Consider the following 12653-nt stretch of genomic DNA (forward strand, 5'->3'; position numbering starts at 1 on the left):
CAGTAGGGATGGGATTCTTCAGTTCTGTTACTAACCAGAGGGGATAGCCAGAGTGAGGATTTGTTCTGTGGAGACTTTTGTAAAAAAGGGAAAAAAAAAACCTGCATCTGGTACAGTGAAATAGGTAGTACAAATGAAAAATAAAAAACTCCCACAAAGCAGCAACAGCCAAAATGATGAGTCAAGACAAGAATCTTCTCACTGCTCTGAAGAAAGCATCTCATGTGTACCAGGTCTTAGATTTCATGAAGATTTAACACCCTCTACTCAGTTTTAGGCTGTGCTCACAGAGTAGCTAGGGAGAATCTTTTAGTTGGATACAAGAAAGAGAACTGAAAGACTGATGCAGCAGTAATATGGAAGATTTGGTATGAAGTAAACCTTAAGAACAGAAATACCAGAGCTAGAAGATTCTATATACATAATTAAACATTAAAAAAATAAGTTCTCTTCTCCTATGGCTCTAAATGGCACAGTTATACTTGATTCTGAAAATAAAAAAACCAGAAGAGAAAAGTCAGGTAGTGATGATAATACCACAGAGGACTAGTGTTTCCCTAATCAGCCCTGATCTCACCTCTTCCTGGCGGTCTTTCCCCATTTTTTTTTTGGCATTGCAAGAAATGGGCCAGAAATACAGACTGCATATCTAGCTTTCATATACATGAAAGGTCAAGAGAACTTTGGTTTGGCTGAAGAGACAAGACAGGAAATCTAAGTAACCCCAATCTCAACCACAGGCTCCAAATCCAGGTGGTTCTGGATGTAGCCCTTAGATTAAGCTCTGTTCTAATGTGTCATTCTACCTTTCTCTTTCTAACTTTCTTTCTGCAACACTTTCTCATCCACTTTTCTCCCCTTCTCTGGCTGCTGAACTGCAGTAGAAAGCTGGACTATATGTAGCACATGCAGAATGTTTGTTTTCTGCCTTCCTGAAGTCCTCTTTAACCCCTTACATATACGGGAGTATCACAGAAGATCATTCATATGGGGCTAATCAATGTTTTCCCCATGTATTTTATGTTAAAGAATATCTGATAGGAAAATAAATCAGCTAAAGAGTTTTTCTCTCCTCCAGGAACATGATATGGAAGGATAGAAACCTACCTCTTGTTCTCATCCTACAGTTAAATCTTTAGGGGTTGAAGATTTTCTTGCAACCCAAGCTGCTAACCCCACAGAGTCTGGCTACTAAAAAGACATTCTCCCCCCAACTTTGCCACATCCTTGAGCATGGAGGGCACAGTCAGATAGCAGAACAAAGATGGCAAGCTCTCCTTTATTCTGTTACCATCCTGCTCTTCACTCACCTTGAAGATCAATTGCCTTCTTTACTCATCTCAGAAGACACAAGACTTCTGCCAAAGTGGAGAGCAGTATGAAATAAACTGGGCCGCTGTTTGCCTCTCCCTTTTAAGGCAAATCAGTAGGAAGCAAATCCCATGGTTTTTAGAAAGAACCTCTTTTATGCACTGTCTCAACAGAAATACTTTTCCCTCAGTCTAGCACCAGCAGCATTTAATCTCCACTGTGCTGTGCATTACCAGCAGTAGAGACTGGGACAACTAGATGAAGACCTAAGATAAATAGAATTACAGGTCCAATTCTGCAGAGCATCTATTCAAGTAATTTCATTTGTTCACTTGGAAAACCTGGTTATTGTGTCTAGGAATTCACACTGCAAAACAAGCTTGAAGTACATTTAAGATTCTTGCCACTTTTCTATAGCTGCCTATATTGCTACTGAAATTTTTTTTGATGCTGGAAGAGAAGGGAACTACTGTACAGTTCTCAAATCTAATCCAGTTGGATTTCTTACCTGTAGGAGTGAGGTGTCTCCAGGTGATGACAGGCTCAGGACGCCCATTTGCCATGCAAACCAGGGTCACATTGCTGCCCTCATTTACAGTGATGTCCGAGGAGATATTGGAGATCTTTGGTGGAACTGTGAAGACAAAAGAAAATTTGACCTTATTACAAGCAGAATTATGGAGGGCAGCTTGCCTGGCTTAATCATCTACCTACCTATTAACCAGAGCCAGTCACAAACTCACCTGACAGACTGCACCCCTCTCACTACTAGCTGGGTTTCTGAAATTACACCAGAGTAGTATGTACTGCTGTGTAGTTTGTGTTTCAAGGGTCTACACCTAAAAATCATCTGTGCTGTAACTGCAATGCTTTGTGTTTGGACAAGTTTGGGGGTCTTCATAAAATGACCTCTCAGAACTTGCCTGCCTACCTCAAGGCTGCATGCAAGGGATCAGCAGGCTCCAAGTATCACCCCAGCTAATTTTTACACTCCAGGGAGTCCCAGATGGAGGTCTACATCCTCTTGCAGGATGCCAGGCTTCAAGGCACTGCCTCAAAGGGTGTATTAGTTATTGGTTTCTGTGATACCTTTCAGCCAAGAGGGATCCTCCATGGGTTACCTGCAGTATGCAGCTTCTGGATGACTGTGACTTTGGTACTCTGCACGTGGCAGAGTACCAAAGGCACAGTAGAATAGTTAAGATTCACAAGATCAGCCATGACTTGGACATTCAAGATCCTTAAAAACTTTCCAAGCTGAGTTTGTGTCATGGCACCAGAGCGGCCATGAATTGGGACCTGAACAGGCACTTCCAGGTGTGGGGTGTGCTAGCTGTTGCAGTCTTTTCTCTCTTACACCCATGTCTTGCTTCCATGCTTCACACCCCGTGTCAAGTGGTGAGGGATTTTCACTAAAAAGGAATCCTCTAGTTTTGTTTTTTTAATATAATTTCAGCTTCCAAATTTGTGTGTAGCGAGGAATGAAACAACATCATTTTCTGCTTTGCTTACCACAGAGTAAACAGACAGCAGCTTCCCCTTCCCCCTGCCTGGCAGGAGTGGCTGATGGTCCTTTTGAGGCAACACTGCCTATAAGTTAGGTGGGGAAAAGGAAATGAAGCCTGAAGAGAGCAACTCACTACTTCCAGCTGTGTTGCTGGATTCACAGGAATGTTGTTTACAACCCACAGCTCATTAGCCCGTCTCTGTAGGCCCCAACTCACGGACAACGTTTGAGTATCTATGGCCATGGGACCCCCTTGAGGAAGAGAACCTGTTGAGCAAAGTGAGGCAGACATCTATTTTCCAACAGGCTCACTCACCCAGGCAGGGAGGGATTTAAGCCAGGTGCATTGGGGAAGGATTGCCATGATCTGTGGAGAAGTGACAATGCAGAGGGCAGTGAGGGAGCAGCCAGGGGGAAACACAATGGGGAAGGCTTTTGCACGCCTTGTGAAAGCAGGACAGCTGGGGGCCCATCTCAAATGCCTGTGCACCAGTGCAAGTAGCATGGTGGAAAAACAGCAGGAATCAGATGTTCACATAGATTCACAGTGGGATGTGTATGAAAAACCATTGGGATGACAGAGCTGGGTGAGACAGTTCTTAGGATTGGCCTGTAACTCAGATACAGACTTTCTAAGAAAGATAGGTATGAAAGGAGAGGAAAAGAAATGCAAAGCACTGGCTGGCATGTACCCAGCTCTGGATGGTGAACTAGCTCAGATGTAAAGACCAGGGGATATCACAGTGCCACACCTGTTCCTTTGTGTTTTTGTACCAACTACTTCATTAGGAAGAGGCAATACTGCTTTAGACAAGTAGAATAAGCCTCACAATAACAGTCCCTCTTTAGGGACCAAACACTTTAATATTTTCTGGAAGGGAGGAAAGTGCTAGGCTCAAGCAGTCACAGGTGGGGGTCCTTCAGGTTCAGCATGAGTTAGCAGTATGCCCTTGCAGTAAAAACCAAGTGTCCTGGGTTGTATTAGCAAGAGCATAACCCCCTCAAGTGGAAGGAAGTGTCTAAAACCCTTTACATGGTGCTTATTAGACAGCATCTCAGGCATTAGATCAGTTTTGGGCTCCCCAGGACAAGAAGGCCATAGACACACTGGAGCAAGTCCACTGGAAGGCTCCCAAGATGGGAGAACTTAAGAGAGATGTATCTGTTCAGTCTGAAGAAGAGAAGGCTGAGGGAGATCTTATTGCTCTCTACAAAAAGTGAATGGGAACGTGCAGAAAAGACAGAGGCAGGCTTTTCTCAAAGGTGCAGAGTGAAGACTGAAAAGCAACTAACATGAGCTGCAATGTAGGGAAAATTCTGACTCAAAATAAGGGAAAGGCTTTTACTTTCAAAAAGGACTCCTCAGAGAGGGGGTGGAAACTTATCCCTGGAGATACAGAACTTCCTTTCTTTTCCAGTGGATAAACATCCTGTCCCATGGCTCAGGACAGACCTGCTCATTGCTCCAGCCAGCAGATCTGCAGGCTGGCAGAGCCCTGAAAGTTCTGGTGCCAAAATCCACACTGCTACTCTTACTTACTGGGAACAAAGCAACTTGGAGGGCCAACTCAGTCCTGATAGAAGACCAACATGCACAGGAGAGGACAGAGGAGCTTAGCATGGGAAAGAATATCAGAGGCTGCTATTTCTGTAAAAGTTCTGGCTTGGGTGTTCTGTCAGGGGACACAAGGACAGTGACTTTGGATCATCCTCAACACAACATCTCCATGGTGCATTGGCAAACCTGGGTAAGGAGAGCCCAGAAGTAAAACCAGTGGCTATACCACATTTGGGGAATATTATCGTAACCTCAAGGGGTTAACATTTGCATAAGGTAAAAAAGCTGTACAGCAAACCAAGAAGGACTAAACTGAAGCAGGACTAGCAGGTAAAGCTATGGGCCAGTGTGAAGCCCTAATAGAATGTTGCAATGCCAGAAAAAATGGCTGAGGAGGGAGAAGCAAAAGCCACTACAGGGCAGCAGCAGAGCTCCAGCTGGGACGTGTATAAACTGCCGCTCTCCAAAGCCATCAAAGACATTTTACTTCGCAGAGGATCAAGTAAACTCAGCCAGTACAAGCAGTTTTGACCATGCCTACTGAATGCCCAAGAGGAAGAGCATGTGTCCAGATGGTCATATCTGTCTTGCCACTTTTTTAGATGAAGTTGAAAAGGACATCCAAGGCTGAAATCTTGTTAGGAATATAATGGCTGGTTCCTTTCAGCTGCCACCTCAGTCAGAAGGCAAGGAAAGGCTAAGACAAGGGGGAATAGGGCAGGAAATAATTTCCCTCTAAATTTAAAACCTGGCTTGGCTTCATCTGTTTAGAATCCAAAGCCAGTGGACAATAATTTCACTCAGATAAAAAGTCAGAGACTTTTAATTTTCAGGGCGTCAAGCCAGCATGTTAAAATGACAAAACTGTCAGCACCAGCAACAGTTAGCATTGCCTCCTTGGCACTTGTCATTACTTTGCACACACCTTTTTAGGACAACCTTAAAATGAGAAGCTTTGACCTTATTATTTTTCCCCATGTGTGGGTTGTATTATGTTTTCACAGGTCCCAGACTGCTGAAAGAAGGATTGCTGAGAATAAAATCTCCTGGGACCAGAATCTTCTGGGTGTCACAGTCTCCATTCACCCAGCCATCTCCTGTTGACCCTCAAGTGGGAAATTCTTTTGTGATTGGCCTCTCTGAACTGTAAGCAGAGGCAAACCCACAGGCTGCAGCCCCACAACAGAGCAAGCTCTATAGTTCAACAGCACTTACAGGCATTTTCATATTTTGACTAACAGCTTTTTACTTAAGGGGAAACCAGGCTGCTGCTGGACCCCTCTGGCTCCAAGGACTATGGGAAAGCACTGCCAGGGTCTTAGGTACTGCTAAAAAAGATAAGATTGACATGTTTTTTCTGCTCTTTCAGTGTAAATCATATGGAGTATCCATTACAATGTGCTTAGGATGTCCCTGGTTGGGGTAGGGAGCAGAGCCAGACATGAAAGGAAGCACACTGTAGTACCTCACTCCTCCATCCCCAGAGAGGGAGGATGCCCCACCCACATCAGGGACTGATTCGGGAGAGATGGGAATGAACACTGAGAAGAATGTCTTAAAACTCACATATTTGTTTCTTATACATTTCACATCTACAGGACAAGGCTGATGCCAGCCCAGCATCTCATCTTCCACGTCACTGACAGCAAACAACAAATCCCAAAGTAACCAGCCATTCTCCACGAGAGAAGCTCACATTGGAAGAGAAAGAGAGCTGCAAGGCAAGAGCGAGACAAGGGCAGAGATACTGTAGGGTGCCCTGGACTGGGAGGGCTGCAGGGCAGGAGGGGTACAAGGTCAGAGCTGGTGTGGGAGATTTTAAGTCCCAAGAAAGATACAGTGACAGAGCTAGGTAGAACAGGCTTGTGCAGAAACAGCTTGCACCGAGGCTGTTCTAGTTAATTGCCATCAATCCTTCACTTTGTGACAACTGCAACTCACATTAATTTAAATAATAAGAAAGACTGAGACATGAAAAATAGATCATGCTCCCCCAGCACAATCACTGTTGCTCTCCAGATGAAAGCAGGTGATTTGTTTCCACAAAAACACCGCAATAGCAGTTATTACAGACCAGGGGCTGCATATGTGAGGCAGCAAGGAAACCACAAACAAGCAAACACACAAACATCTGCTGCTGTTATCCTTGCCTTTTATGACCAAAGCCCTTCAGAGCTCAAAACTCCTCCTGAGATATTACCTGGGTGAGCTGGATCCATGTTTTGATTCAAGGCTATGGAAGGAGGCAAGTGCTACACCCCTAATGTCAGTAAATGAGTGAGCCCCAAGGTTAAGAGACACGAGTTCACACACAGGAGACCAGCTCCTTAGTACCTTTCCAGGAGTGCAATGGGGGATGGAACAAGAAAGCATCAAGGCCACCCTTGCTAAAGCACTGCTTCTAGAGATCTTTCCCTAATGTTGTTTATGCTGAACCTGACCTATGCCACAGCTCCCAAACAGTTCAGATCCCTGCCTTTTGATCAGAGCACCTAGACACAGGCATAAAGTGGCAGGAGTGGGAACCACTGTTTAGCAGAACGGGTACTTACAGGCTGGAGGCAGCAGCTCCTGTCTCCTGCACTGATGGCCCTCTGCTTTCATCATGCTTCGCATGACACCTCAATGCAGCAGGAGGATGGCTTTGTGAGAAAAGGGCAGGAAGCATAGGACTAGGAACTCAACTCAGGTATGGCAATAAAAAAATGCAAAGGGAGAGTGGACACCTAGCTGGAAAACTCTGAGCCATGTAAATGCACTCACATGCAATTCAGTCAGACACCTGGATTCCTCCCTCTGGGTAAACAATGTCCTACATCTAAGACCCTTGGATGGAGCTTTCCACTGTGGGGCAGCTACTTCCCAATCTCCAACTCCAATATTGCTCAATAGTACAGTATTTTGTCAGTAAGTCACAAAATACATTAAAAAAATACAGATCTTATTCCCAGTCTACAGACCTATAATACAGCAAAAGCTATTTAATACCTCCAAGACACAGATGCAAACAGTATTGCAGCTGCCTAAAAAAGCCCATAAGCTTCATTGAAGTGGTCTAACTGCTTGTCCGAAAAAGGGCACCTTGGATACAAATGGAAAAATTCTCAATCCCTTCCATATATCCTCATTAGTTGCTTCCTTCAGCCTATTTCCTTCCTCTCTATAGGCAAGTAGGACCCCCATCTGTTGGATAAAATTAAAGACTCCCACCCACTAATACACAGGAGTCACCAGCTCTCAGGGCAAAAAAAAGAAAAAAAGGAAAACATCAGGACTTCTCTCCAAAGTCAAAGGAACTTTGCAGCCACTAAAACCCTCCCCAGGTGCCTATCAATTAGCCTTGAGAGTTCTTATTTCCTTGTCCCCAGATCCCAATTAACAGTACTTTATATAAAACGCTAATAAGCCCCAAGGCAGAGGTAGGGGGGATGCTGACCATCATATGGTTCTTCAATGCTTTAGAGCAGCCACCTTGCTCACCACAATTAGGGGTTCTTTCCTGGGGTAATTAATTGACAGCAAATTGGTCTCATTAGTCATTGTTTAGTTAAAGTGTTTAGTGGTGAAAAGAGAACCTGAAGAAGGGGCTGAGCTGCTAAACACAACTAAATGGTTTAATTTCCCTCTTATGTGTGCAGCAGGCTAATCACAGCTCTTTACAGCCCTAACAAGAAACAGTTTGTAGATGCTAAAGTCCGCAAAGGGAGCAACCTGAGGGCTGGAAAGTAAAATCCAGACACCCTTTGGGACGCGGCATGGTAATGCTTCTGAAGCATTCTACAGAAGAAATGCGACATCAGACCCAAGATGTGTTTTTTACGGTCTGATTCACGCTGCAGCCTCAGCCAGAGGGAGACGAAACTGTCAGCAGAGCAAGAGGGCAGAGAGGGAAGTTGTTGAACTTCATTAAAGAGAGTGGACTCTGAAAGAGCATTCTGACCTTCCACTCTGCTAGGCTTGTTTCACTCTGCCAATGCCTCACTCAGCGTTAAAGCTTCTGTGAAGTAGAGGCAAACGCTGAAGGCTTGGTTTTGTTTTTTAATCCCCTGGGAACCAAAAATCTCTCAAAATACACTATAGAGTTTCCATAAGGTGTAAAAATCCCCTCTTTATGTTGTCTGAAAGGGAGTGCCTCATCATGTGGCCTTTAGGGAAGAGTCTGTGACAGCCAGAGCATGGAAACCACTTTAAAAGATCTGCAGTTCCCAACCCATGGTGTTCTCCCCCACTGCTCTGCACCACTGGAGCTGATCTCCATCAAGCATCACTGTGGATGCCAAGAGAGGCCAAGCAGAAGGAGGCACAGGGGCTGCTAGCTTGGGCCTTGCATCTTGGTGAGCTCCCCTCATCATGCAGCTGAGCCTCACCCGCTGAGACGCCAGGCAGGAAATTGTTTAAAATCCAGATGGGGACTGTGCGTATTGCACTGCCTGGGAGCAGAGAAGCAGACAGGATCCTGTAAATCAAAGCCATGTGCAAAGCTACCCATGAGCTGGGTAGCATGTCAGAGCACACCACACTGGAGAGTAAGAGCTTACAAGCCAAAACATTTTGTCTAAAGGAATGCTCTGCTCATCCAATAGTGTCTGGAGTGTTTTTTCCACATAACATTGCATGGGAAGCTCTTCCAGTACATTCTTTCTTTCTTAGCAGAGAGCAGCACAGTGTGTGAACGTGTTGCACTGTCCCATTCCTGAGCTGTTGGAAAAGACAGCACAGAACTGGTCTCAATTTCTTACACTCATTGTCACTGATTTTACTTTTTATAAACTTGTCTCCATGAAATTTTCAGGAGAGAAATTATTTGGCTTCCACACTGAGAGAAACACAGAAAAGAATATCTTAAATCTCAATCCAGCCTTGTTTTCCAGTACACTAAAGTGACAGTATAAGTCAGGGTTAAAAGCAGTCTCACTCCTGTTCGTAGACCAGCACCTCCACTTGAAAACTGGATGCCAGCCTTGCACTCTAAGCAGCTCCAGCTCTGAGCCTGAGCTCCAGCTCTTACCCAGTGCTTATTGTATTTCACCCACACCTGGCTTTTTGGTGTGCCCTCACCAAGCACAGGTTTACAGAACCCACATTTTTGGATGCTGATGCAGTCCAGAACAGCAGGTTCTCAGTTATGTGCTCAGCATGTAAATAAAAGCGCAAAACACAAGCCAGGCATGTGCCCAATATCTGCTTATCACCAGATTTGCACCTCTGCATATGAAGTTCTTTGCTACAAACCTTCCCATTTTTTTCTATTAGCATACTGAATTTATGCCACTCATCTGCAGTTCTGTCTTTAAAGCACTGCTCTGTGCACTTGCTGTTTGTGTTGCTACGGTTCTTTTAGCTTGTAAAACTGACTTCAAGAGCTTTATGGCTAACCCTCCTAAAGGAGCCTGCTGTGACAACACAGCCTTCCTCACAGGACATGTGTAAACAACAACAGAAGTGCTTGCCATGCTAATCCCCAAGGATTAACTCTTGGAATGCCACCTAATCCCAAACATTTTAAGGACTGCAGATGTACACAGCTTTTGGTCTTTGTTTCAAGTGTGTTTACATATTCCCTTAGACTGTTCTTTTTAAATCTGGTAAGTATTTACTTATGGGACTGAAACAATAAAAAATCTTTCTTTCTGCACACATAATCAGCCATCCTGGAAGAGAAATCCTTTGAGAAAAGTTGTCCTTAGTGTCCAGGTCCTCCAAAGACATTTCTGAGAATTTTCTTAAGAATAACTTTTCCACAGGAACATTGAGTATGTTGGATGTATATGACATGCAGCTGAGTCCTAATATGCAGCCTTTCTAGGGCTTGATTCAGAGCCAAGGGAGCTTCTCCTGTGATGTTTACCTCTGAACAAGTCCTTTTACAGCAAGAATGGGTGATGGCTTCAAGGAAATGCTGCAGCCAGAACAGGGATGCTTTATTAGACAGTTCAGAAAAAAATCCCCAAGATTATGGGTTTTCAACTGAGTCCCAGCAGCCCTTGGCTCCTGCCTGTTAACTCCTTCCTTGGGACATTGACTAGGGAGCACTTAGCCAGGTATGACGAGAAAAAAATGACAGAGAAAAGCCTATGTCATTCCAGGCCCAGAGGTACAAGTCCAGAGAAGGTCCTGATAAGGCAAGTGTGGGAGTAATTTAATTTCACCTAATACCCCACCCTGGCTGGAGAATCAGAGCCAAATTTTTTGTATGTTTGTTTTCAGATCTTGTGCTGTTGCTTATATTCAGCTCATTAGGGACAGAGTACAACCCACAGAACAACCATCATGAAGCACTGATGAACATCCACACAGAGGCCATCTCTCCCCAAAGGTTGTTCTCAGATTCCCTTGACTGCCCATGGTTTACCCCACATCCTCTTCGACAAGCCACAGGGTAATAAATATGGCTTTCAAAGTGTCTTGTGGATACCACATACCCAAGGATCTGGCTCAATTTCAAACTGAGGCAGCTACTCAGTGACAAGCCTCTCACTCAAATCAAATGCATGTGGTACACGTAGAATATTTTTTATTAGCAGGCTTTCATTTCTTACACATTGAAGTGAGCAAAATGGAGGAGGACAGCTTGCTGTAACCACCTTTCAAGATTTCTTTCAGGATTCTGGAGGAGCAGAAAGCTATAGCAGCACTTTGGAAATGCTGGATTTGCTTTCAGTCAAAAGTATGAAGGACAAAGATAATAATCCCATACTGGGACTTTTACACAGAATCACACAATGTCGTGAGTTGGAATGGATATTAAATGTAAAATCATCTAGTTCCAGCTCCCCTGCTGTGGTCAGGGACATCTTTTACTAGATCAGATTTCTCAGAGCTTCATCTAACCTGGCCTTGAACACTTCCAGGGATGTGGCATCTACATCTCCCGGCAACCTGTTCCAGTGCCTCACCACTCTCACAGTGAACAATTTCTTTCTAACACCTAATCTAAACCTGACCTCTTTCAGTTTGAGGCCATTTCCCCAACCTGTCACTACATGCTCCTGTCGATATTCTCCTCCATCTTTCTTGTAAGATTCTTTTAGATACAGAAAGGCACTGGAAATTAGGTCACCTCGAAGCCTTCTGTTCTCCAGGATGAACAATTACAATTCTCTCAGCCTTTCCTTGTAGAAGAGATGCTCCACCCCTCTAATCACACTGGTATCCCTCCTCTGGGCTCACTCCAACAGGTCCATGCTTTCCCTGTGCTGAGGACTCCAGAGTTGGATACAGCACTCCTGGCAAGGGTCTCACAGAGAAGAGCAGAGGGGCAGAATCCCCTCTCTCGCCCTGCTGGCCATGCTGCTTTGGGTGCCACCCAATACAATTGGCTTTCTAGGCTACAAGAACGCATTGCTGGATTGCATTGTCACTATTCATAGATCCAGAGATGTTGGCCTTTCCCACCACACACAGTCATGAAATGCCAGCTATGAGACCTTCATTTGCCAGCCATTGTTGATCTTGGTAATAGCTGCAGCAGCGCCTCATTTCTAAAGGCCAGGGTGTTATTGTCAGCCATCTGAGAAGGGAAAGCCAAAGAGCTCAAGGCAAAGAATATCTCCTGCCAGAAATGCTCATCTACAAAAGTCTGATCCAGCAGAAAAGAAGAAAAAACAAATGCAGTACTCCTGAAGTAAAGGTATCTTTGAACAAAGTAGGCAGCTAGCTAGACATGAGATGTGATCGTGGTGATGTCCTTCCCACAAAGCAACCAAGACCCAAGGTTTCTGAGAAGGACAGTTTCTGCAGTTGGAGCTTCCCTGTCAAAAGAGAGTGCTCTGTTTTGATTCAGCCATGTGCAAGGACACCTTCACATCTTGGAATTTTCCCACTGTTTCCCTTTCTGAGCTTTGCTGTGTGGTAAAGATGTGCTGCATACATGCAGACAACCTCAAAGGGAGGGAAGGGATGAATCGCAAGAGCTTTGCTCTGTTAACATATGACATTGAATTGGTGCCATTTCAATTAAGGGAGAATTTCTCCCAGACTGCCAGGAATAAGGCTTATTCCTTGTAGTCTGCAGCTTTACTAGGACATATAAAAATACTGCCTTCTTCCCCCAGAGTGGTTCAAGGCTGCCCACTTCAAAGTTAATGGTTTGCTGGTCTCAGTGTTACAAACTGAGGGAATCACAGAATGGATAAGGTCGGAAGGGTTCACAATGGGTCATCTGGTCCAACCTTCCTGCTAAAGTATCATCCTAGACTACACCTTCCTTTCAGGAGGATGAGGTTACATCCAGAATGGTTGCCAGCACCTTTGTGTTTAGTGGGACAACATCTTTAC

General features: G+C 44.6%; 1 protein-coding gene across 3 annotated transcripts in view; it reads right to left on the reverse strand.

Annotated features, from left to right (window-relative positions):
- Positions 1-12653, reverse strand: part of LSAMP (limbic system associated membrane protein) — a 299711-nt gene that overhangs the window by 103917 nt on the left and 183141 nt on the right. For all 3 annotated transcript variants that reach the window (XM_064410216.1, XM_064410215.1, XM_064410217.1), the window contains one exon: positions 1820-1945. In XM_064410216.1, coding sequence (XP_064266286.1) covers positions 1820-1945 — 126 coding nt within the window. The remainder of the gene's footprint in view (positions 1-1819; positions 1946-12653) is intronic.

The sequence above is a fragment of the Passer domesticus genome, chromosome 2 (genome assembly GCF_036417665.1).
Source record: "Passer domesticus isolate bPasDom1 chromosome 2, bPasDom1.hap1, whole genome shotgun sequence".
NCBI lineage: Eukaryota > Metazoa > Chordata > Aves > Passeriformes > Passeridae > Passer > Passer domesticus.